Source organism: Rutilus rutilus, assembly GCF_951802725.1.
Source record: "Rutilus rutilus genome assembly, chromosome: 1".
Classification (NCBI taxonomy): Eukaryota; Metazoa; Chordata; class Actinopteri; order Cypriniformes; family Leuciscidae; genus Rutilus; species Rutilus rutilus.
The window spans coordinates 51,492,967-51,520,033 of NC_140209.1; the positions used below are offsets into that span (position 1 = coordinate 51,492,967).

Below are 27,067 nucleotides of genomic sequence, written 5' to 3' on the forward strand. Positions count from 1 at the left end.
CTGTCTTTTCCTCTCTTTCTCATGCACTCAGTGCCTTTGATGTCTCTCTAGCTCTCCCTCCTTATTCACTTATTCGCTGCTTCTCCTCCCCTCGTTGTGTCTTCAGTGAGGCTTTAGGGTGTGTTTCCATCTGTTCCTCAGTTCAGTAGTCAGCGCACTGCCCAGGGAGTCACCAGTCCTTGCGCACTGAAACCATCCCTATTCATTAGGAAAAGATTTAAGGACGATAACTACAAAGATATAGTTCTAAAAATCATTCTCAATATTAAAGAATAGCAGAGTTCACACCACAGCTGTAACGATAACGGCACAGAGAAACAATATCGTTGGAATCACTTTCAAGTACAAAGTACATCGTAAGGAAGCTCCATGTTCTCAGAATGTTGTTCTAAGAACGTTTTCTCTCAACATTACGAGAACATTCATCAAGTACAAATTAAACCATGGGCGTTCCATGGACGTTGCACTCAGAACGTTATATGATAACATTATGACAACATTCAGCAAATAGAATAACTTTAAAAGGACTTTTCCCGAGAATGTTATTCTAAGAACGTTTTCTCTCAACATTACGAGAAAGTATATTAACTGTTAACAACATTGTAATAATGTTCCATAAACATTATTTTAAGAACGTTTTGTCCTTACATTTACATAACTTTGAAAGAACGTTAGTGAAATTTATGGGAACGTTCCCTGTTAGCTGGGATTGCGTTTACCCTGCAGACATACTTTTGTAAGTGCCACAGTGAGTTAAAAACAACTATAATGAGGTTTTGACTGAGACCAGAGGTCAAATGTATTTCAGATCAGGGCATTAAGGGCAGCTCTCCACATGGCAGACATAACCGTGGCTGGCATTGGAGATTCCTCCCTCTGGAGCTCGCTTTCATCTCCGTCTCTGGCAATCTTGACATTCCCTGGCCCTGCTGCCAGCGGGGCTCATGAGGGTTGACAGTTACGCCCAACGATGCTGCAGGATTAGAGATGATTCTCCAGGGCCCCGGGGTCTCTCCGAGCCACAAGGAGAGAGAGACAGAGAGAGATCAAATTAGCCCCCGGGAAGGGGAATTGGAGACTTTGAGGTGGGAGGAAAGGGGAACGTCTTACAAGAAGAACGACGACTTCTGGGAAACAAACAGCGTGAGACATGGAAAACACAAGGAAGAAAAAGTCTTCTAGAGGGCTTGTAGCACCATCTCTTGCAGATATAGAGTTAGTGCTATACATGCTACTGAGACATATCCTACATCCTAATTCACACACTAATCTATCCTCTCTTGCAAGAAAATATTGTGTTTTGACACTATAGTGTTTCTGTATACAGACCCCTTTGAGGGCTTGAAATACTGTTTGCATGTTACCGTATAGCCTCTAAGAGGACAAAAAGAGATTTTGATTCAGTGATTTCAATTGTTAAGAAGAGAGTGAAGAGGAGTGGATGAGGGTGGAAACACAGAATCATTAAAGAGAGATGCATGTCAAGAGACTGATGGGAGGGTGAAGAGAGATATCAAAGAGGGCCGATGCCATCTCTGAGAGGGGTGTGAAAATTAGGATATAACATCAGATATAACCCAGACAGCAACACAGTGTTGGGCCAACAGGATTCCACGCGTACCAGATGTGGGCCGACACTATGTTGCTGTCTGAAAAGTGAGGAAGAGGTTTGTGTTGTGCAAGATCCCCCTTCCTCAATACCTGATAAGAGACCTTCATGATGAAGCTAGTTTGACTAAAGTTGGTCAGCTAACTGAAAACAAAGAAAGGAAAGTGTTTAATTTTAGCTTTGGTATTATAATGTGATATGTCATTTGAAAGACATTAATTAACATATCTGTGTGATTTAGAATAAACAGAATTAAACAGCTAACAGCTGACCCTACCAACATTTATTTTACTTGTCTTAAATGTTTTGCTAATTAAACATCTCTGTGTTTTGTTGGTTGCTGTATTAGCATGTTTGGCTTTGCCAGCGCAGCTGACATCCACATTAGACCTTCACATGCATTGACCAGATAGATCTCGCTGTATCAAACGTCTTTGAGGAAAGTCAGCAGCCGCGCTGCGCTCCAGTCAGCAGAGCTGAAGCTTGTTTTTGCCCAAGCTGACCTCCAACTGATCCAGATCAATGGAACGAGGAGCCAGCTGAAAGCAAAAAATACAATCTGTACTTTCACTGCACACCTGCACATACCCATACTGCCGGGTATGGGGAAAATGACACTGAGGAGTTTTTTTTTTTTTTTTTTTACTATGGTCGGGTGAAGGACTAACAGTCGGTCGAGGTAAAGCAGAAAGAAGCCGAGAGGACTGCTAAAAACTGCTTTTAAATGATAACGCCAGTCTGACCGTGACTTGTGTGGAAATTATCACCTTACTCACTCTTAAAAAGATAGTTCATCCAAAAATGAAAGTCATTATTCACTCACTTTCATGTCATTCCAAACCACTATTATATTATTGAAAAAAAAGAAAAAGAAAAAACGTATTTTATTTCAGCTAGTTGCAAAGGCAGCATTTCTCATTTTTGTTTAGGCCTGCTAAAATAACTAAAACTAATGAATAAAAATACCACATGACTTGTGCATTATATACTGTATTTCAAGTCTCCGCATGTAAAGTCATAGTTTTGAATGAGGAACAGACTAAAAAATTAAGAATTATTCACTCAAATCCCATTCGTATGATTTAAATATGCACATTTACAATTGGTTATGATGAGATGACATAATGTTAATTTTTGGGTGACTGTCCCTTTAAAAACCCTTAAGAACTGAGCAGTACAGTTACTATCAAATACTAAACTGTGAGTCATCTGCTTAGGAAGCGTTTGGTGAATGTGTGCTAATTAAAAAAGTATTTCCAGCTAAAGTCATCTTTGATTATGGTCTCCGTGGATCAGCTGTTGGCTTGGACTGAGGCTAATGATGCAAAGACAATCTCTGGATGACTGTTTGAAATAAGTATATCTGATAGTCATAATATCTGCAGTCGGATGTTAATTTCACCTCCTTTTTTTATTTTTTACCTTACTTTATGAAGGGATATAAAGAAAGAGAATGGTAATGAACACTGTAGCCATCATGTGTGTGGAATCACTGAAGGATTCAAAATATATATAGATTTGCAGGATGCAAAATATAGGTTCTTTATTGGAATCGATAATTCCATGGAGAATCTTTAACATCCATGGAACAAAAGGTTCTTTAGATTATTAAAATGTTCTTCACACTAAAACAAAAATGGTTCTAGAACTGATCACTGAAAGGTTCTTTTTGGAACACAAAATGGATCTTCTCTGCGAAAACCTCTTTTGAAACCTTTATTTTTAAGAGTGTATGAAGCCAGATATAGAAGCCTCCGAGATGTTTTCCTCTCTGATCTGGAGTTGGACCTGAGCTGTGTGGTTTCAAAGATTCACACACGTCAGATGTTTGGCATTCTCTCACCCCTCAACACACATTCATAATTTATGACTTTTTGAAGGCCTTTTATCCATTCCTTCTCTTCATGATATCTAATGCATTGTTTCACTGTGTATTGCTTTTCTACTGTACAGTATCACTGTTTTTTTTTTTTTTTTTTTTTGCCTCTTTTTGCAGTTGTAGAAATGGCGATGAACAGCATCCTCAACCCTGATGACATTAAGAAGGCACTGGATGCATTTAAAGGTGAATATGATCCACCTTGTCATCCAAAATTCACCATTTGTGTTTTAAAAAAGAAAGAAAGACATATGAGTTGGAAAAGAATGAGGGTGAGGAAATGATGACATAAATTCCATTTTCGAGCAAATTATTTGTAGTTTCCTGACAAAACATCAGTGATTCTCTCTGTGTTTCGATCTTCTCGCAGCCGTCGGCTCATTCGACCACAAGAGGTTTTTTGAGATTGTCGGACTGAAGGCGAAGTCGGCTGATGAGGTGAAGAAGGCTTTCCATGTCCTGGACGCCGACAATAGCGGCTTTATAGAGGAAGAGGAACTTAAGTAAGATTTACACAATTTCTATGCTACAAGAAACAAACAAACATGTTTTCTTGTAACCAATTAACCCCCCATGCCAGGTTGCACCGATGGACAATGATATCGCGTATCGTCGATAGCCAGACGAGATACTGTCAAAAGCATCAGCAATCGGCCATATCAAGGGATTTGCGCTACACCACTGCTTGTAACCCGTAACATTTGTAATTGAAACTCTCTGGATAAAGGCGAGCACACAAGAGGTTTGAAAGGTGTTCGACTCGCTCTGTTTGCTCTCTGCAGGTTTGTTCTGAAGGGTTTCGCTACAGACGGGAGAGACCTGACCGATAAGGAGACCAAAGCATTCCTGCAGGCTGCGGACAAAGATGGAGATGGAAAGATTGGAGCAGAAGGTAAAGTGAAAGGAATATACCGTATCTGTTATCTGATTGATAGTTGATATTTTTTTAGCAAGTAAAAGCCTTCTAGTGTTATTCTAAAAATGTCCCCCTTCAAGTTATGTTACACACGTTCAGTTGCTGTCAAATCTTTAATGATTTTTAAAAAGCAAACGTAAGAATAACTTTTATTTTGTTAGTAATATTTCCAAATAAACAGTTACTTGACTAAAGCAACCTAGGTTTACCTGATTATATATATTTTTTTAAGAAAAATCATGTTAAAATGTGAGAATCAAATATGATACATCAGGCTTTTTAGGAATGTTTTTATTTTATTTATTTTTTATAATTGTATTGTATTGCACTGCATTGCATTATATGGTTTGCCCTCACAATAAAAACTACAGAGATTTGGTCATAAACTGATGTTTAAATATTACTTTTATGCAAAAATTCTGCTATAATGTTTTAAAAATCTCATTGATTTACATTACAAGCTATTAGAATTTCATCTTACTTTTGGCAATATAAATATCATCAGCCAAATTCCATATTTTTTGCTTAGACTTTTTCTTTCTTTTCCTCTCAAGTATAAGCTCAATTTTCTTATTACGACACTATTCTATACTATATACTATACTATACTATTCTTTATGAGCCATAAAAGTCTGTTGTATTAAATATGATACTCAACAAAAAACACATTCAACTTTTTTATGTTTTATCAAATGTTTAATAATCTGTTCCATTATTTAAATATATAAATAATAAAAATAGATTTTTCTGACTATTATTTCATAAGTCAGGCTGGTTACACTTTATTTTAAGGTGTCATTGTTACAGTGTAATTATATATTTAAGTACTGAGAACTATTTAATACTCATTTCGCCAATTCACTCATATGAAACTTCATAGCCTGGAAATCCAGACCTAAATCTAAAAGATTAATGGTCTGGCGTCGACTAATGAAAATCGCCCAGCTCGAGGGGCGGCACCAAGCGTGCATTTGAAAATCTCGCTGCACGCAATTGGATAACACTACGACCAATCACAACAATAAACCCCAGCTACCAGCGGAGCTAACCTTATTAGACATTCTCTGATTATACTCTTACCGTATCCGGTCGGCGAAACAGCAAAAACGTCCTTCTTGCAAAGGAACGATTCGAGCGGCGTCTTCTGTTCCTGTTTTAGATAAAAAGCCAAGTCTAACTCGTTCATTGTAGCGGCCAAAGCCGTTTCAAACAACTGGTATTCATCCATAGCCATCTTGCAATGTTTACTAATGACTTCGATGTCACAGCGCTGTCGTCATCTGTTTAGCTCGCCTCTGGCTCGCCTATATCAGATAACCCGGTGTGATTGGTGCAGCTCAGATCGAGGGGCATATTTAATGAGCATCATTACTCGACACCAGAGTAACTCGCTGAGCAAATTCAACTTCGCGAGAACTCTGGATTACCAGGGTAGAAACTTCATATGGATGCACACAAACTTACAACTGACTAGATTTTAAAATTATTGTCGCAATTTCTTTTGTATTTTTTTTTATTGCACTTACAACAATTTTAGTCACAGTCTAGAGCCCTTAAAGGCATGATACTTTTACTGAACAACATACTTGTTGATACTTTGACCTTTTTCATCAAAAACGACTAATAGTTTCTAATCTCTTTTTGTTTCAGAGTTTGCTGCTCTGGTTCGTGAATAAGTGATACAGACTCTTGGCCTGTTCATAGGCCTACCTCTTGACCCCTTGACCTCGACCTCAGCCTAAAATGCCCCTGAAGCACAGACGCACATACACACTCACTTAAGCCCCGGGTATACTTCGTTTTCCATGTTCCGCGTTCCGCTCGTGAGTGCACAAGCCTTTGAAAGTATACTCCTTTAGCCGTGAACGTGGAAAGACGTGTTCAGCGCACATCACACATCTAATGGACTTTGCTTTCAAGCGCTCAACACGCAACGGTCACAAAAATTGGGCTGTCCATGGACGTGGACAGTGTGCGGACCGTTGCGGAACGCGGAAGACTGAAGTATACTTTGGGCTTCGCACACATGCTTGCACACCCAATCCTGAAGACATCACCGACACACATACACAAATCTCCCACCATCATGCTATTTATTTTCCTTTTTATACAAAAGTGAGTGTTTCTGCTATTGTATAGATCGAGACCTTTAACTGGGAAAACCTCATGCCGTCAACATGTAGATATAATAGAAAAGAAAACAACATACTCTCCATCGTCCACTATTCTTGGTCTATCTTAATTTTCCTTGAATCTCTCCCATTGATCTTTCTATCCACTGCCCCCCACCTTCCCTCCAAACTCTCTCCATCTCTCTGGTAACAAGCCTCTGTGAAACACACCAAAAGAAGAAAGAGGTCAAGTTGTGAAAGAAAATAAAATAAAGAGACAATGCCTGAAGAGTTCCAGTGTGAAATAAATCTGTTTGTGTTCTCTGTTTTCTTCTATAATTAGTCAAAAGTACAGTATGTCTGAAAGGGTTACAAAATTCTGAATCTATCTATCTATCTATCTATCTATCTATCTATCTATCTATCTATCTATCTATCTATCTATCTATCTATCTATCTATCTATCTATCTATCTATCTATCTATCTATCTATCTGTCTGTCTGTCTGTCTGTCTGTCTGTCTGTCTGTCTGTCTGTCTGTCTGTCTGTCTAAAGTGAATATTTTTCAGAAGAAAGCTAACGTCACATTCTGGAACTAAAATGGTTTGTGAAAAAGTGGCACTGCTACTTTTAGTTAGTTACTCCCTAACACAGCAGTTAACTTTATCACTCTCAAACTCTTATAATGCTCAAATTGAACATTTTCAGAGAAATTGACCACTTCAGAGACACTGAATCAACTTCACATTAGTTTATTTGTTCAGCAAACAGATAAAGATGTGAAGAATCGTATGCATAGTTCACAATATCTACAGGAGAGAGTGTAAGTGCGCCATATATTTTCCCTGTATCCTCTGGTTGAAGCATAATAGGCGTAAATCACTGTGATATAGGCACATATTTCTGTATTGACGTATTCAGTTAAACTAGAAAATATTCTCAAAGAAAAAAAAACATGCTGATTAGATGCAAGACATTCTTAGAAATGGACTTGTACTAATGGGCTTGACACCGCAGGAGAAGGTCACGCCAATTACTGTCAAGGTTAAAACGAACATTCACTTTAGAGGCTCTTAAGCAGACAGAACAGCCAATTTAAGGGCAGCTTATAATTGGGCACATCAGATGAATTAACTGAGCCTTGAGACAAAGTTCAAGCACAGAACAGGAGAGAGAGACCGATAGTCGCTTATCAGAGATACCGGGGGTCCAAGAGGTCAGACCTCATAGAACTGTAGTTAAACCAGCCCAAATGGCATCAAGCATGACAGTATACATATATAAAGTGCATTTGGAGGACCAGGGGTGCTTTAGGAAGTGTTTTTCTTAGTGCAAATTATATGCAATTATTAGAATATGTGAAAGATGAAAAAGACACTTGTTTCAGCACTTAAAAGCACTTGAGCTGACCTTACGTTTCCTGGTTGGTCAGCACAACTACAGCATAAAAAAACCTGCTGCACTTTATAATGGACTGGAGGAAACATGGATGACAAGAGAACCAGGAAGTGATGTCATGTTTGAAAATACACAGAAATGACCACTGGTAAAGTGGCATTAAATATTTGGACACATAAGCCACATTGAAAAATGTCATTGCATTATATGACAATATCAAACCAAGTGCATTTAGTTTAAAGAAATACAATTTTCACTTAACACTTTTCAAGCCATAAAAGTCCATAGGTATTGTGATGATCTATACCTGTGTTTACTCTGAGAAGAACTGTTTTCATACATCCACTAAAAAACACCTGCAGTATTCGTTTGTATATGTCACACCATGAAATTCATGTATTTTAAGTGTGGCAAAGTGTCCAAATACGTTATGGGACTTCTCTATGTAAAAGAGAGCCGCCAACCCTCCAACAGCCTGCAGATAAAGGTAAATTTTCTTCACTACCTGATTTAATGCATTTTTAAAGACCAGTCATTAATCATTGTTGAGTCGCATTGCCTTAAATGTGATGCTTTGTACTGATTATGCTGGAAAATTAATGTTTTTGAATATGGCTGGACAATGCATAGTAAAATGTGGAGCACTGATTAGCTGCTGAAGAATTGTTGCAATTGGTTGAAATATCTTTCATATGCGTGGAGCTGATCTGTCATTGGTTTTGGTGGGTTTCAGCTTCACGGTGGCAAATGGATTCGTGCCTCTGCAAAAACAGAGAATGAAATTATGATAAACAGAAACATCTGCAATATAGATGATCTCTTATTGGTGCTGAAGATGCGAAAAGCAACATAATTAAAGGTTAATGGACATGAATGTAAAACAGGTGTTTTTACCGACCTTGGAAAAAGTTCTGGTCGAGACTCATATTGATCTTGTCCCTGTCGAAAACAAAATAAGACAAGTCATTCAGTATTGATGATTCTTTTAAAATGGTTTTATACTATTCTTACAATTAGTATGCGCAAAAAGTCACAGCAAAACCACACAAATGGAATGTTTTCTCCTAGAGACTGATCTTGAAATCAAGGGTCAACCTCAAACCAAAAGCGAACTGCAGTAGTGAAACTAACTGCTTATAGTTGCATCAAAGGTATAAAACAGACGAACCCTTCCAGCCCAGTAGATTTTATTTTGTGGCCTCCGATAATAAATAAAGATTAAGTATGTTTTATAAGACAATACTCTATTATCAGTCTATTTCAAAATGTCATGCTTAATCCAATGTGTTACCTACCATTTCTTTGTAATTATTTGTGAAATTTACTAGCAAATTTCTGAGTGAAAATTCAAAGTAAATCCTACACTAATTTCAATTACTGCAATAGAATTTTAACCTGATAATGTACTACTTCCTATCGCGTGAACATAATATTTCGTAAGTATTGAACAACAAAACTGTACATCGATGTGGAAGTGACTATGCAGTACATTATTGTGAATGTATTAATATATTGGACAAAATATAACTTACAATTTATAAAAATCGTATATAATGAATATTAAACAATATTCCCAACAACTACTGTTAATATATATGGTTTAATTTGTCATCAATTAAGGTTTTTCCTGTGTCCTCAATATCACACCTGTTAGTCTTTTGCAAAATCCCTTTATCTAACAAAAGCCACATCATCCTCCAGGACATGACATCATTTTGGAGGGAAATGGACAGCACACATGTTGGTGAGCAATGGATTTGTTAAATTCTGTGATGTCTGTGTTTGGTTGGTTTCACACTAAAGCACACTCTATCCTGTTTGATAAAATCAATTAAATCAGCATGATGATCAACATGGATGCTGTCATGTAATCCAACTCACTCCCTCACTGAGAGGGAGAGAGAGACATAGACACAGCAAACCAGAACAAATGCAACAGGAAACAATAGGCTCATATATAATTGTTACTGTTTGCTTCAATTTTGGTATAGCAGAGGATCACACCAAAGCATGCACACACACACACACACACACACACACACACACACACACACACACACACACACACACAGACCGTCAGCAGAAAGAGCTGCCCCCATGCAGCCACCAGAACGAAGGATGCGGTGTCGTGGAGTACAGAACTTCACCACAGTGCCCCTGCTGGCCACAGTAGGAACTGACACTTAAAATTCAACGTCAGTCTGCTCTCATCTCATCTACACATTTACATTAGCTTACAGTCAGGAATCTCTCCAGGGATTTAAAATATTCTGAACATCAGCAGATCTTAAAGAAACCCACGAACCACATCAGAATTTAAAACACACTCAAAGGATTCCTATATTACAGTCACTGAATCTTAATCTTCAAAATGTTTGCCTTCATAAATGGCATCAAAATGTAATAACTTTACCTTTCCAGCTGAAATCATCAATATCTTCAACCTGTCATATAGATTCTTTAATCGCTGTCTAATAGATTGCTGATGGATAAAATCCAGTCATTTTAATATAATTAATAAAAAATAAAAAAAAATGAATGACTTAATGAAGTTTTTATGTTGTTGTTGATGTTGATTTTAACAGGTCTTACTCTGTTTTCTGAAGGGGTGGGAGTGACAGGCCTGGAGCTTCTAGATCTGGTTGATGGAGAAGGCGGCGGAGGAGGTGCAGGCGGAGCTATTTGTTGGCTGCTGCTCACGGTTTGATCGAGGAGGTTACTCATACTGCTGCTGCTTCTAAAAGAACTTCCACTAAACAGAGAATAATGGTTAAAAGTCATGAGATTGAAGAAATGAGAAAGTAGAGAAAGCAGTATCAGCTTACCTGGAGACAGGTGGCCCAGGTGGTTCATTCATGGGGCCTACATAAGCAGCAGGGAACCAGCCTTGCCTAAACAATGCATATCAAATGATCAGGAAACAAAATCAGGGGGTCTGTTTGAACATCAGATGTTTTTAGTGTGTTACTGAGGAGAATAAAGCAACTCTCTTTCAAAAAATGGACATTCATGGAGTTTGAACACCATCGAAAGTAAAGATTTTCGAGTCTTGAACGAAAATGAATCATTCTCTTAAGCGGGTAACTGGTTCACAGAATCGAACTGAATCAAACTTTAGTTCTGGATTGATGACACACGACACACATTTGAAGTAGCACGCACGCTACCTTAGCAGCACCGAATGAGCTATTAGACATGTCCAGACGGGTTATTTAACCAAAGAACTGGTTCGAAATGAACAAATCAAACCTACAGGCAGAGATGAAAGTAAACTTTTTCAGTCATGTTCGACCAGGGGTACCGCTGGAAACACCCCACCCCATTACAGTGCACCTGTGTCTGACTCAAAGGCCCTGTTTACACCTGGTATTAAGAAGCATTTTGGTCGATCGGATCACTAGTGGACGATACTAAATACGGTATAAACCGGGTCTAAAACATTATGAGCTTGTCCACTTCGAAGACTTCCAGAGGTAGTCGAAAACACATTTGACTGGATTGCTTTCATAGTGTAAATGCTCATGTCATCGAATGTGTTCGAACAGTCAAAAAAAGATGCCTACTCTCCGCCTACTGACCTAATGTGTGACCTAAACATTATGGGAAGCGCGTTAGTCGGACAGGATTTAAACTTTGTCGGCTGGAGAGCCAAATTGGGTTTGAAGACGAAAAACGTACCAAGCACAATGTTCTCTTGCCATTCCTGATTTCAACATTTGGTCTTGCGGTTGTCAGAAAAGTAATGAAAGCTGATGATCTCCATGTTTTTCCGTCTCCAGTTGCGTTCATATGTAAATTGAGTGAGCTTATTTTGTCCATTAGATCAAAAGATCTGAAAAAACACATTTACCCGCCCATAGAAGTGATTGAAAGTGGACAAAAGAGATGGATTAAAACACCAGGTGTAAACAGGAATGTGTCTCCCTCGTCTACTAGTGATCCGATCAACCAAATGCATTTATACCAGGTGTAAACAGGGCCAAAAAGAATCAAATGAGCCGGTTCTAACCGTCAAGTTTTTTAAAGGTTATCCTCTGACTGTCAGTCCAACTCTGATTTTTGTGCATTTCCAATTTGAATCTGATCATATGTAGCATGTGTGACTGTGAAGGGCAAAAAAAATCACATGAAATTAGATTTTCACAAATCAGTTTTGAGCTACATTAATGTGTGGTTTGAAATCCTATTAAAATCGCATTTCTGGAAATCTGTTTCAGTCTGACCACTCTAATCAGATTTTGCGTGATTTATGTCACTATCACAGCATGTAAAACATGTCAAACGTTGTTATAGGAAACATGCTTAAAGTCGCTGCAGAAACAAGGTTGTGTTGTTTGCTAAGTGCCGGATGAACAACAAATGACAATATATTGGAGACATTACAGTACGGAATAAAGCTGCGCATAGTTAAGCAAGGTAACCCCCAATCGCTCCCCGGGTGCCGCAGTGAATGGCTGCCCACTGCTCCGGGTGAGTGTGTCCATGGTTTGTAGTGTGTGTGATCAGAGTACATATTCCGAGTTACCATACTTGGCCTTCACGTCACTTCACTTCACTTCAGTTAGATTCACATTGAGTCTACATTTATTCAAATGTAATGCTCGAACGGACCAGAATCCAACAGCCCTAAAAGTCTAAAAGGTGAGTTTTAAGGTGTTAACTGCTCTCACCGTCCAGAGCTATCAGAGCGTCCATACAGCCAGCCGTTCCTAGGCTCTTTAAGGAGCAGTGTGATGGCTTCTCCCTGAGAGAACGGCAGGATGGTGGAGTTAGCACTGGGAGGGTGGGGCACCAGCGCTCGCATCACTTTGCCACCAGCCAATCCTGTGGCAGAGTTGGAACGACTGGGCTGAGGGGAGGGGCCTGCGATGAAGGAGTGAAATTGTCATATTGAGCAAAAAAAAAAAGGGCATAATGTTCTTCAGACGTTTCGTCTGATGTCAGAATAAGGTCTCCACACCTCTAGAGGGCACCGTTCCCAGCGGCTGCTCCGCCCAGCGGTTAACATCAATCTTACAGAACGACATAGAAACATGGGGTGAGTTTAAACATCCACATCTATGAACAGCATCATCATTTAGGGTCGCTAAGTGTCAAATGATTATTTTTTAATGTGATTACTGTGTCATTATACTGTATCTTACAATGTTGTCCTCCACTCGTGAAGGAGTGCGTGGACGGGATTCTCTTGTGTGATTCACCAGATCTTTCCACCCCTCTGCTCTGTTTTGCAGGCCACCCCCTGTCTGTGGGAGGAATAACACAGTCAGTGTTAATCAGACTGAACACTTTGCATGAACAAAATCCAGTTACAAGAAATGTTTAAAAGGTGGGAAAAAAACAATATTCTAGAAATTAACTTTTATGTGGAATAAAGCAGGTTTTTAAAGTCCCCTCGAAAATTGTGTAAATAAAAAAAAGCAAATAATTACTAATAATAAGCTTTTACAATAAGACCTTTAGTACATTTCAAGCACTTTTGACAAGTTCTCCTTAATAATATTTACATATTAATTTGGTTACAACCAGAGAATGTCTAATATGGCGAGAAGTTTCACTCTCACTACACTTCCGGCTTCTGAACTGGTTGCAGTTCCACTCTGATTCCATATGAGGGCGCTCACAGGACGAGTGCAGAATGAATGGAGGTCAATGGCGGTATACCCCTCAAAATCCACTTTTCTCAGGATATAATTTTTTGTCTAGTAATTTGAATGTTGTATTCGAAAGGAGATGCAAAGAAATTACACATTGCTGGGTGTTAGATTTTTTAGAGTCACTTATTTGCTTTAAAAAAGTCTTTCAAAATGTCAATGACGTCAGAATGCCGACGTCATTAGCAGAATGCTAGCGTGTTATGGGCAACAACAACTCAACCTGTAAGAAATCAAAACGACATAAGTACTCGTTCATTCAACTTTCGACCTAAAACCCATGTTGAACTTGCAAAATCTACAATCACATCTGAGATTTCTCAACGGCAATCGGGTGAAAGAGACAAATTTAGCCGTCTAGCCCCATTGACTCCCATTCATTTTGCACTCATGGCGAGCGCCCCCAGTGGAACTCTGGTGGTACTACAACCAAAATTCGGTACAATAGGGCTTAATAGGGAGTGGACAGGCTCTCCGTAGACGGGCTCTGTTACAACTCAAAGCAGCACATTAAGCGGCAAGTTAATTATAGGCACTAAAAATATAATATAATATATATAAAAAAATTAAAAAGACATTAACCTTGTTCATTAGATATGCAATAGACTGGGTGAGTCCGCAGTGTTTCTCCGCCAGGAATCGATATCTTCTTTCTTCCTCCTTTAATGCGTCTTTCTGACTCTCTCTGAGAAAGTTCACATACTCGCTGCCATCCTAAACACAAACATTACCATCAACATCATCATCATTCTTTTTTTCTTTTCTTTTTAATGAGAAATGACATCTAAAGTGCCATTTGGGAAGGGTCACACACTGCTCTCACCTGTGGGACCCCTCGCCTCATCTGTCTCTCCAGTGCTGTTGCCTGGTTTCTCACCTCCATCTCATAGCGCCTCCTGCTGTTCTGGAGGAGAAAGTGAAGCAACAACATCAACATATATATATATATTCTTTAGTTTCAACATTCAGGTTAATTTTAATTGGCTAATGTTCCATGTTATGAGTTTTGAGAAGGCTGAAGGAAGTAATCCTTTATTAAGGGGCTCAGATTTAGCTGCCGTTATAATTATAATAACAAGCAGGTGTTTATGTGTTTTTTAAATGCACATTTTCTTGTTTGAATTTGCAATATATACAGAATAAAAAACTCACCAATATGTAATCTTTATCTAGTCTGACATTGTTGTCCATTTCTTGAAGGACCTCAGAGTGGAACCAGCGGAACTGAATCAATCAGACATACTCATTAAACATGGGATTAGCCGTACAGACAGTCTAACAAGTATTACGTCAATAAAGTGAAAGATATAAAAAGATGGGTCAATAGAGGAAGGTCTGTAACACACCACTCCCTCCAGCTCATTGGTGAGTCTCCTCTGACTGTCCGAGATCTGTATTAACACATCACCTGCAAAACAAACACACACATACATTTTTATTTATGATCTTATTACAGCCATTGTATCTTCTAGTTGAGTGTCTGTGTGCTAAAGTATAGGTTTTACCCTCTAAAGGTTGCACTGCCAAGCTGACGTTATGTCATCATTTATTATTTAACATCACAGAGGAGGTGCAGTTATCTGATATTGACTACAAAACTGACACACACACACACACACACACACACACATACGCACATACTGTCACACCATCTCTCTGTGGCCATAAAATATGATTCATAACAACAAAAGCACCATTGAAATTTAATGAAATTTTTCCATTAAACCACAACAGGGTGATAGATGTCAGCCATAAATAAACTCACTCTCACTCCCTCTCTCACTCTCTCGTGTGTAAGAAGGTTCTGGGGAAGAACAGAGTGCCTTTACAAGAGCAAAGTACAATATGATTGTTTGAAGGACACTGTCTCCCTCCCAATTTATCACCCTCAATAAAAACACACTCAAAACTCTCTTTCTCTCACTCTCCCACTCTGTCCCTGTGATGGAAAGTACATATTTATCAGAAAAAAGAAAATGAACTGTGTATCGAAAAAACCTCTGACTTTGACAGAAATGTGTCCTGCTGTAATTTAAAAGTGAAAGAATGTGAAAGAAAATGAAATGATAAGAGGAAATAAAAGCTTATACCCAGCAAACGCGATGACATAGTCTGCATGGCCTGTTCACCCATCTTAGACAGAGCATTGAAATAGGCCTCACTGGTGACGGCAAGGGCTGTAGACACACACAGTTTGATTCATTTACCACGGTAAGACTGATTTTAACATCTTTTCACAGTAATAATATCTGAACATCCTTTAAACAAGATGAATTTACCTAAGATAAAATATTAAATACATTTTCATTCAAGAACTTGTTAGACAGAGAATATGCAACACTATCTCACGACCAATTCGTACGAATTCGTACGAATGATAAAAAGTTGGCTAATTCGTACGAATTCGTACGACCTCACTCGTACGAATTTGTCCGATTTGTCTAAACCCACGTGATGGGTAGGTTTAGGGGCGGGGTCAGGGGTAGGTCATTCGTATGAATTCATACGAATTGGGCAATTCGTAAAATATGTACGATTTTGCAAAAATCTTGCAAAAAAAAAAAGCTTTGAAAGCACGAGATCCCACCCTCCCTTCAGAGCGTCTCCAAAGACATGCCTCCTTCAAAACACATGAACACACAGCAGAGTCTGCAAAGCGTCACGAGAGATGACGTTAAATTACCTCATGTCTCAAAGCACATAACATTACAATAATAATGAACATAAACAACTTAAAGAGCACTGACCTGTACCACCTGACTACATCAGATTCATGTCAACGTTGATAGTGTTGACATGAGAAATATGTCTATAGAAAGCTTGAAATGTCTACCTTTAAACAAACCAATTCAAATCTAAAAGAAAGTTGCATTTCTCTCTAGGCACGTTCACTACTGCGGAGATGGCGAGGCAGCATCATCAACTTTATCTTCGCTGCCGACACTGACACAGAAAACACTAGTTTATTAATAAATAATTAAAATGTCTCCGCTATTTTTTGCACCGAGACATTCAGAACCATTAGGCTGCTTTTGCTGGTGCTTTGCGACAAGCTGTCTATATTACGCCTATATATATTAAACGCTCATTATGGTTTAGTATTCTCCTCAGTATATATTTAAGTAATTAAATTAATATAAACGTGCGATTAGTCGACTAATGGCTTAAATTAACGACAACTAGTCAACATGAAAAATCTTTAGTCAGGGGCAGCCCTAATAAATAGACATACATAAATCCTGTAGATCTATATCTAGGCAGGTGGAGCTGGGGGAAGTGGAGGGTTTCAGAGGAACTCTGATAACGTGCTGCAAGACTAGCCTACAGCAAACACTAAACCAGATTTAAATGTTGAGCAAGCAATCTCATTGGCTGCATAATCACCAGAGGCCAATCAGCTTGTACCATGAGGTAATGATTGTTTGCAGAAAGCATGTAAAGGACCTATCAGCTTGCGCCCTCTAGAGTTTCATGAATGAACTAGATATATCACACTAAATTTATGATTTTATTTCTTGTTTTGTAATTTTAATTATTTTAATTCTTTGGGCTGGAGTTAAAGTGTTTAGTTATGTATGCAACACCAATTTTGAGGACTGGTATAAAGTAAAATATATATTGTGTAATCACTAAAACACTATAAAAAGCTATGAAATCACTGTATTGGTTCTTTAATCAATTGGAAGATGACTATCAAACAATCAGATTGTTGTTTGATAGTCATCAAGTTTTTCACAGGATCAGACACTATCAAAGCTTCTGACGTACATATGTCAAGTTTGCACAGTTACCCTGGTGTTGGTGAAACTCAAGAATCATAAAATAGACAGTCATTAAACAATGACGTTAAATGAGCCAATGGTGTTGCAACAATGCTGACTTATTATCATCAATGACAACCGGCAGGCCAAAGTTCAGCCACTCCTCTTTCTTTTTTCCTCCTTACATCTTTTTCAGTCTTACTTGCTTGCTTCACTCAACCTCATTCATTCTTTCACGTGTTGACTTGCCTTGGAAAGCCTGAATGTAGCTGTTTCCCAGTGCCACCAGTCTCTGCAAGCTTGGGTTGAACTGCTCCATTACGCTCTGAGCGGGTAGACAAACGGTTTGAGAATGACAGTCTGATAACCGGTCAAATGTCAACACATTTTGTGGCTATATGTTACACCACATTAATCTATCACCTTGGTTACAGATTACTATTTGTCACAACAAAGTTTCCTAGTTTTTTTCCTAGAAAACTTTGTTTTCAGCTAGGAAATATATATAAATATATATATATTATTTAACTTAATATGATCAAATTTGATGACAATTTTTTTTTAATATTTATTATTTACATGTCCTTACATTACAACATATATATATATATATGTTCAGAAGTGGTTTTCAGCTAGGAAATATATATATATATATATATATATATATATAATTTAACTTAATATGATCAAATTTGATGACAACATTTTTTTTACTATTTATTATTTACATGTCCAGAAATGTTGCCTATATAATTTTATAATAAATCTATAAATGAAGAGTTCAGATGCAAAAACCTCTAAGTGCCATCTGAAATTTTCTTCTAGAATGATAATTTTTATCAAGCTTGTAAATTTAAGTTCAGTAATTTCACTTAAATGACAATTCATAGGTAATTTTCATTGCCATTTACATGAAATTACTGAACTTTATACGAGCTTGATAGAAATGATCATTCTAGAAGAAAAATTCAGATGGCACTTAAGAGGCTTTTGCATCTGAACTCTTCATTTATAGATTTATTATAAAATTATATAGGCAACATTTCTGGACATGTAAATAAATGTCTGTGTATTTTATTACACACGTTCTACTCAGTAAATAGACATGTGATTGTGTAATCCAGACTCAATTGTGAGAGACTTCATGCTTACCGTATAAATGCCCAGAGTGGTGCGGTGCAGTTGATCACTGTTTTGTCCTGACATCCTGATCTGTCACCGTAGCACAGCAAACAAATAAATAACTTCCACTTACTAAACAACAAACAACCAGACTGACAGATGACCCACTGCTGATCTCCCCCTTGTTTCCTGTGTCCTCTCTTGTCTTGTCCTGTTTGTGAGTGTGAGTGTCTGTGTGTGTGTGAGAAAGAGAGAGAGAGAGAGCGAGAGAGAGAGAGAGAGAGAGAGAGAGAGAGAGAGGGAAACAGTGAGCTATTGGCACCCATGTGGCCTGTGAATTATTGAACAGTGCAGAGTAATAAAAGTGTGACTGAGGTTAGACACCTGCCGTAAACACTGCACACCAGAGATAGGAGACAGGACTGTTGTTGTACCGTCTAGAATTTTTTTCAGTGCAGTGATCAGAGACCTTTGCAAGTCCCTGATATTATTTAGCTACATTTATGCATTTGGCAGACACATTTATCCAAATCGACTTTATATTATATTGCAGTTGCTATATTTTATGTTGTCATTATTATAATAATAATAAAAAAAATGTTCACATAAATTATTTTCATTGCAACAGGCCCCAAAAATGTTTTATACAAACTTGCTTGTACTTGGAAAACAATTATAGTCTTTAAAGGGGTGGTATAATGCCCTTTTCACAAGATGTAAAATAAGTATTTGATGTCCCCAGAGTGTGTATGTGAAGTTTTAGCTCAAAATACCCCACAGATATTTTATATAGCATGTTAAAGTTTTTTGATGGGGATCAAAAACGCACCGTTTTGTGTCTGTTCCTTTGCAAATGAGCTGCTGCTCCCGGCACAGAGGGCAAAGCTTCAACAGCTTGCACTAACACAGACATGCACTGAATATTTCCAAAACGTTTAGCCTTTTATGTTCAAACCGGATTCAGACAATGATGGAGACGAGACTCAAGAAGAAGTGACAACATGTAGAATGCAACAGGACGTTTCTGAATGGTTAGTTGATGAATTTATGTTGCTTATGTGTAGTTATCTTCTAGTCATTTATTAGCATATCATGTTCAGGGGGCGGGGTTTATGTAAATTCTAGGGTTGGTGTAGTCCCTACCAGCTGTTTGTTGTAGTCCTTAAAAAGTGATTTCTTTAAAAGTAAATATCTCTCTTTGCTTTGAACTTTAAGCGTTGCAACTTTGCAGATGTTGTTTATGCTCAAACAGCAACATTACACACTAACTAAAGTTAAAAAAATGAAATCATAATCAACCACCCCTTTAACATCACTCATATACTTATTTATCCCCTAAACATAATCATACAATATATATTAAATGTAATATATATCATTTATTATATTCAAATTTGTATTATCATAATGCCTAGGGTTATTGATGATGATGATGATGATGATGATAGTTTAATATAATATAATAATAATACAATAAAATAAATAAAATGAAAAATAAATTATACAATATAGGCAATTAATATTTATGAAACTGGCCGCCCGCAAGTTTCAATTAACTGTCGATCACTCTCTCCCTGCATGGGCCGTATTGTCAAAGGGGCGCGCGGGCGCATGTGTGTGTTTGTGTTTGGTTCACTCCTCCACTCCACGGCGCAGGATCTTTCCATCGCTTCCGCGGAAGAACCCGTCTCTGCTGTCCCACTAAAGATGGAGCTATCTGCGGCGGGCGACCGTGTGTTTGCCGCCGAGGCCATCCTGAAGCGCCGCGTCCGTAAGGTCAGTCTGTTTATTAAAACTCATTTTATTTCCTTTCACTGCGGCCTACAAACGCAGTAAACTTCAGCCCTGCAGACCGAGTGCAGTGAATTGAACTGCATTAGAGCACCATGCTTTCTGTGCAATCATAAAACCGATGTATGTGTATGCATTTGTGTATGCATTCATACTCAACTAATTTGACTGAGTTGCTTAATTTTGAGCTCAGGGTGCAGTGTGTGTCTGTTTAGATTGGACTGGCGCCAGCTGGAGCTGGAGCTGTTAGCGCGTTAGCTTTTTTTTGTGTCTACCCGGAGTGCAAATTTTTGACAAAGGCCGGTTCGTCTGACACCCCATCGACCCTGCAGGCGTGCGGCACGATGCGACGCGACGCTACGCTACGCTACAACACTAATACGCTTGCACTGTAGCCTACACAACGGGTATGTTTACATTGCGTTGAAACCAAACGAACTGTATACATTTTCGCGCGGTTGTACAGTTTCGGTCATTTATAATGGAATCTTTGCGTTCTATATCTGTGGCGTCGCGTCGCGTAGCAACCACTCGTTTTTACGTTCAAATCGCTGTTTATTTTTGTTTTCTGTACAGCAGACGATTTTTTTTTAGTTTCGGTGCGGGGAAAATGTTGTTGTCAGATCACCAGCATCTACTGATAGTTAAAAATCTGAAAGAACTTTGTTTATTGTGTTGCATTTGATGGAGTTCCCTGCCTTTTGAGCATTTTATTATTATGAGATAATAAGAATTTAAAGAAGTAGTTTGCCCTATTTTTTTATAATCATCATTTACTCACTCACGTCCTTCCAAGTGGAACACAAAATGGAAAGTTTTGAAGAATATTTTCATTTCCATAATGGGAACTGGGAATGTAAAGCTTCAGGACGGGGGGAGTGGAGCATACAAACATCTTAAAAGTGGTTCAAAGGACTTTATCCCATGTCCTCTAAAGCCTTAAAAGGATAGTTCACCCAAAAAAGAAAATGATTCCATAATTTACTCACCCACAAGCCATCCTAGGTGTATATGACTTTCTTCTTTCAGCCAAACACAATCGAGTTATCTTAAAAAATATCCAGGCTCTTCCAAGCTTTGTAATGGGAATGAATGGTGCCATTTTTTTGAAGCCCCAAAAAGCTGACGTATGACGTAAGCGTAGCATACATAGCATCTGGGGAGAAGTGACCAACATCATATGCCTACATCATACACTGGAACTCGACTGTCGTGAACGCTCGTACGGCCGTTACCGGAAGCCAGAGATTTTAGTCTACAAAGCAAGATAATTTTCATTTTTGGGTGAAGTAACCCTTTAAAATAGCTTTGTCATATGGACAACTTCCACTTGATTATTTACAGTGCTTTAGAAAATGTTGGAGCATCATCTGTATAGGACAAGCTGAGTAAAGATTCTTTAAAAATATCTTCTTATGTCTTCCACTGAAAAATAACAGCTTACAGGTTTATAAGGGCATGAAGGAGAGTAAATAATGACAAAATGATTTTTTTGGATTTACTTTTCCTTTTCCTTCAATGAGATATCTTTCAGGAATGTTGGAAACTGATTTGTTATTTCCATAGGGACGGATGGAGTACCTAGTGAAATGGAAAGGATGGGCAATAAAGTGAGTTAACAGAAAAATGATTCATTAGTTAAGCTTGTATGTCTAACAAGTAGTGGATGTTAAATGATCTGTATATTTTCCAGGTACAGCACATGGGAACCTGAGGAAAACATCCTAGATGAACGACTGGTTGCAGCATTTGAACAAAAGTGAGTTATTGCTGGTTGTCGTTAATGATTTTCCCCTGATTAACAATTTTAAAGGAAATGGACTAGTAACGAAATGTTAACTCCTGCGATCATGAGCGTTAAATACGTTTGTGACCGTTGATTCTTCTATTTGAAGTGGTCTCCCTGAGTCAAAGCTAGATTGACTCTCTCCTGCATACCCACAGGAAGCAGTCTCGAGACATCTCTATCCACATCACATGAATGCTTGAGTCTCACATCTGAAGAGAAACTTTTGTAGTCATGCTTTATGCTCAGAGGAAGTTTGTTGTTCATAAAGCTGAAACTGGCACAACCACTCAGTATATAAGCTCAAACACTGTCATAATCACAAACCCTTTGATCAACTCGTCTTTTTACACAGAGAGCGAGAGCAAGAGATGTTCGGACCTAAAAAGAGAGGCCCCAAACCTAAAACGCTGCTTTTAAAGGTACGTCAGCAATACCAACTGGCATGGAAATAAATGTGGTTTGTGGTGTTATTTAGTGATTTTTTTTTTGTAAATATGCTTTTAAAATATTTCAAGGTATAGTTCACCATCATTTACTTACTCTCATGTTCCAAACCTATAAGACTTTCATTCATCTTCGAAACACAAATGAAGATATTTTTAATGAAACCTGAGAGATTTCTGTCCCTCCATTGAAAGTCCATGCAACCAAAACTTTGACGCTTCAAAAGGTTCATAAAAACATTGTAAAAGAATATCATATGAATTGAGCAGTTAAAAGTCTTTTTGCTTGCTTTATGATGAACAGACTTAAGTTAGGCTTTTATTCACATATAAACATTGATCAACGCTCATATGTAGAGTCCATCAAATATGAAAAATGGAAGCTTAAATTAGGGATGTCACGCTACCAAAAATCTAGTATTTGGTACCGATACCACCAAAAGTACACGATATTCGATACCAAAGTCAATACCACGGTAAAAAAAAACCAAAACAATAATACTAAACCAATGTATTTGTGTTTTTATTAGGTAATTTGTTGCAATAGTCAGTAATAAAACAAAAGAATACGCACATTAGAAGCAGTAGCATAAATATATACAATATATGCTGTATATTTTTTCAGGTAGGTCTAACAGTAGTATTCAAGTAAACATACCGCAGAAATTGAATAATCAAATATAAAACAACTCTGCATAGTCTTAACAGTACAAGTTAAATATAGATGAATCCTTATTAAAGCTTTTCTTTTGTTGTTTGATTATCATTAATAATACAGACAGCCAATATTAGACAGTAGCAGGATTTAAAGGCTGCTGCCACCAAGACCTAATGGATGGAGACAATATGCTGGTACACATGCTGTTCACATTCACATAACTGACGCGAATATTTGCCAAGACGGACATTTAGACATAACTGTATGTGTGTTTGAGCATTTGTGTAATTAGCCACAAAGATCTGACACTCACGAGAGGCAGCTATGTGTGTGCGCTTTGGTTGAGAGCGTACTGACTAAAGAATGTTTCTCAAAAAGCTTGCGAGTACTTTATAGTTTAAAATCGCTTGATTGTATAAATTGGCATGATATAAAACGATGTGCGCTAAAGTCTTGTATTGCATCGTGCAGCTTGCTTGCAGAGCAAAATCAATGTGGATACTATGAAGCTATTTGCGCATTTTGAAATAGAGAGATAAGACGCAGTACCGCTGAGACACTAACACTGTTTGTGAAATTGCATCTCTCAGAAAGTTTACTGATTTGCTCTGATAATCTGTTTGGGTTCAACCTACATGTTATAGTGCCTGAATGTTGGGGACCATCAGTACTTACGGTACTGTAGAAAAACAGGAACGTCAGGATTTTAAAATGTTGATACTTGGTACCGAAGTATCGGTTATCATGACATCCCTAGCTCAAATGTACACAGTAAAAGTTTTGTTGTTGTAAATTAAAGAGAGATTATTGTGCATTTTACAAGAAAATACTCTTTCTTTTTAATAAATTGTGAAATTTACTACCAATTTCTAAATGATTTTTTTCTACACCAAATATTTACAGTGTACTTGCTTTACGTGCAAGAACAAAATCATTGGTTCTTGATAATAACTTAACCGTGCCTACATGACACGTGAGAACAAACCTCATTGGTTCTCGCGTGTCAAGCAAGTGCAGTTTTGGTTTATTGGACTTTAATTCACGAGTTCACACTTACATACAATTTGAGGGGGTAATTTAATGCGTATTTGGCGTGCTGTCCGGGGGTAGGGCTCCGAGCTCGGAGTTCGGCCCGAACCCCCCGTATGTAAGTGTTTAGGACTAGAAGCGTGGAGAAGGGGTGGTGGAGGGATGCTGCAAAACTGTCAATGGATTGAGGTGAGACTGCTGAGTGTATATACCTCTTACCATTGATTGCTGAGTGCTCTCCACTTGTGTTAATTATCTGAACGTGCTCCTCCCGAACTTTGTTAATAAAACCTCATATAGCGGGAGAAATCTCTCAGGTTTCATTTGTGTTTCAAAGACGAACGAAAGTCTTATTGGTTTGCAACGACATAAGGGTGAGGACTAACTCTTCTAAAAGTGAATCATTTTTTACTTTTTCCCAATTATTTAGTCAAGAGCGCAGGCTGCAGACACTTCCCCAAGAGTCCCGGAGTTCAAGCCTAGTCGTCCTCAGCCACATTCCAAGCTTCCTCCGCCCTTAGCTGCACCGTCCTACACCCCAACTGCCCCATCTAATGCTAAACTACAGTCGGGCGCTGCTCAGCCCAAACTGAAAAAAGACATTCACCGCTGCCATCGCATGGCACGACGCCCCTTGCCCCGCCCGGATCAAACAGTCGGTCCCTCCGGTCCTTTTTCGTCCCGTCCAACAGTCAGTCCCTTCTCGGAAACGGTCCGTATTCTCAATCGAAAAGTCAAACCCAGGGAAGTGAAAAAGGGACGGGTCATTCTGAACCTCAAAGTGGTTGACAAGGCTGGGAATGGCGGAGTTGCTAATAGTAGAAGGACACACGTGCCAGCTATCCAGCAGTCCCATTTTGGGCGGCAGAAAATTCCATCCCGGAACAGGGTGATTGGTAAAAACAGGCGGTTTGGAGAAGTGTCCTACCGAGGAATCCAACCCCCATTAAGGAGTTCTGGGTTTCCTGTTTTCGGAAAACTCTTCGACTCTCGCTCTCTGAACAGCGCAGAGAACCACACTCAAAGTGGAGAGAGTCGCAACAGCACAAACACTCTCTCTTCCTCCAAAAGTTCAAAGGTCCTGGATGTGTCCAAAGGTCAGACTCTTCATGATGAACTGCCTCCTTCAAACTCAAGCTCTGAAGTTTCGGACGGCGAGCCACCCTCTCCACGACAAACCCAATCCCAGCATTCCTCATTACCACCCAAAACCTCTGCAACCAACGCCCAAGATCCTGCCCTTCACAAAGTGGGCGCTCAACCCGTGGCATCCAAAAACAGCTCGGGTCCTTCTGCTCTTCCATCCTCTCCGATGTTTTCCTCCTCGTCCTCTGCGTCGTCATCGTCAGAAGACAACGAACACATCCTGGACCTCTCCGTACCTCATGAAATGGACATGCGATTGCGGCGACGGCATCCCTTCTCTGGCCGTCGGCAGCTCAAGGTCCCAGAGGTTCCCGTGTCGGAGGAGCCGTCGGAGGAAGAAGATTTGGACTGGCATCCTGACATGACATCCCGATGTGCCAATGTGGTCGTTACGGATATCACAGCTAACCTCCTCACCGTAACCATCAAGGAGTTCTGTCATCCACCATCCGCTACCTCTCCTCCCTGCTACCCCAAAAATATATCAGCTCAACACAACACACAACAGCCAAAGCATCCCCCTAACAAAACATGAATGCAGACAACACCGATACAGCCTCCTCTAGCCTTCAAAAGGGATGTTAGGAGGTTTGTTAGTAGATTGTTTACAGTTTCAGCTGCCTTTGTTAAGAGATGTGGCCAAGCTGTCCACTCTACAACACTGTGCCATGACTTTTATAACCATGAAAGAATGTCTCTGATGAAGGATTTTTGGCTCATCGACTTCTCTAAGCAGATCAACTCACCAATGGCTTCTTTAAAGATGTGCCAATCAATTTCCTTTATGGTATTTATTCCATAAATCACAACTGATTGAGTTGTACCATTCAAAAGTTTGGGGTTGGTAAGATTTTTGTCTCTTAGGAAAATTATTATTTAAGTAATATTGTGAAAAATTACAATATAAATAAATCTTTATTTATGATTACAATTATTGCTGTGATGTCAAAGTTTTCAGCATCATTACTCCAGTCTTAAGTGTCACATGATCCTTCAGAGATCATTTTAATGATTTGCTTCTCAAAAAACATTTATCAATGATGAAAACAGTTGTGCTGCTTAATATATTTGTAAAAACTGTGAAGAAACTTTTTTTTCAAGATTCTTTGATGAATAGAAAGTTCAAAAGAGCAGCATTTATTTGAAATGCATGTTGTTACAACGTAAAAGTCTTTACTGTCACTTTTAATACATTTAATGCATCCTTGCGAGTATACATTTATTTTTACAAATCGTACCAATCCCAAACTTTTGAATGTTTATATTAAATATACACACACAAACACACACAAGTATTAATTGCGTCTTATTCAAACTAAAACTGCAGCATTTTCGATCATTTCTGTGAGTGAATGTATTATGTATAGCATCACAAACATTGAAATGTGCTGTAAAACGCAATTGAGGGCTCAATTTTAATATATTTTTTAGTTATATATTCACAATATTATATATAGAGTGAGTCCAAATTGATCAAAATATGCGCAAGAATTCACTTTGGAGAGTAAATAACCAGTTGTCCAATAATTTCTTAGGAATAGCAACATAATACATATTTTAAATGTTAGTGTAATGCAACCCAAGAAACGATAGTCATATCTTCGCCAGAGTTTTTCTTATATTGTCCTAATAAACGACAACGAAAGGTTGTGACATTCCAACCCGATATCACGGCAATTCGTATGTTTTTTACGAGGTGGCTAATTTGTATGAAATCGTATGACCTCATTTGTATGATTTCATATGATTTTTCAAAAAGTG

The 27,067-nt window shown here is 38.5% G+C and overlaps 3 protein-coding genes across 4 annotated transcripts in view; 2 read left to right on the forward strand and 1 right to left on the reverse strand.

Annotated features, from left to right (window-relative positions):
* The window catches only part of pvalb6 (parvalbumin 6), a 32,697-nt gene extending 25,873 nt beyond the window's left edge, over window positions 1–6,824 (forward strand). Inside the window, exons 2-5 of the mRNA XM_084402443.1 lie at window positions 3,606–3,674; window positions 3,859–3,991; window positions 4,271–4,380; window positions 6,055–6,824. Of these exons, the coding sequence (XP_084258569.1) occupies window positions 3,614–3,674; window positions 3,859–3,991; window positions 4,271–4,380; window positions 6,055–6,080 (330 nt within the window). The 5' untranslated portion in view covers window positions 3,606–3,613 and the 3' untranslated portion in view covers window positions 6,081–6,824. The remainder of the gene's footprint in view (window positions 1–3,605; window positions 3,675–3,858; window positions 3,992–4,270; window positions 4,381–6,054) is intronic.
* A 427-nt stretch (window positions 6,825–7,251) lies between these two features.
* On the reverse strand, window positions 7,252–18,675 carry baiap2l2a (BAR/IMD domain containing adaptor protein 2 like 2a). The gene is made up of 14 exons (XM_084386137.1): window positions 18,481–18,675; window positions 17,578–17,653; window positions 15,658–15,744; window positions 14,914–14,975; window positions 14,720–14,791; window positions 14,391–14,471; window positions 14,150–14,281; window positions 13,058–13,159; window positions 12,874–12,925; window positions 12,584–12,776; window positions 10,739–10,804; window positions 10,506–10,665; window positions 8,812–8,852; window positions 7,252–8,674 (listed from the first exon to the last, which is right to left on the reverse strand). The coding sequence occupies exons 1-14, from the start codon at window positions 18,532–18,534 to the stop codon at window positions 8,602–8,604; spliced, it is 1,251 nt and encodes a 416-aa protein (XP_084242263.1). The 5' UTR covers window positions 18,535–18,675; the 3' UTR covers window positions 7,252–8,601.
* A 1,359-nt stretch (window positions 18,676–20,034) lies between these two features.
* Window positions 20,035–26,235, forward strand: cbx6b (chromobox homolog 6b). Of its 2 annotated transcripts, none has more exons than XM_084424577.1 (5): window positions 20,035–20,226; window positions 21,808–21,851; window positions 21,935–22,000; window positions 22,383–22,449; window positions 24,591–26,235. In XM_084424577.1, the coding sequence occupies exons 1-5, from the start codon at window positions 20,062–20,064 to the stop codon at window positions 25,839–25,841; spliced, it is 1,593 nt and encodes a 530-aa protein (XP_084280703.1). In that variant the 5' UTR covers window positions 20,035–20,061; the 3' UTR covers window positions 25,842–26,235. The 2 variants fall into 2 exon arrangements, with proteins under 2 accessions (XP_084280703.1, XP_084280704.1); XM_084424578.1 differs by lacking the exon at window positions 20,035–20,226 and adding an exon at window positions 20,563–20,648 and having other exon boundaries at window positions 24,591–25,987.
* Window positions 26,236–27,067: the final 832 nt, after the last annotated feature.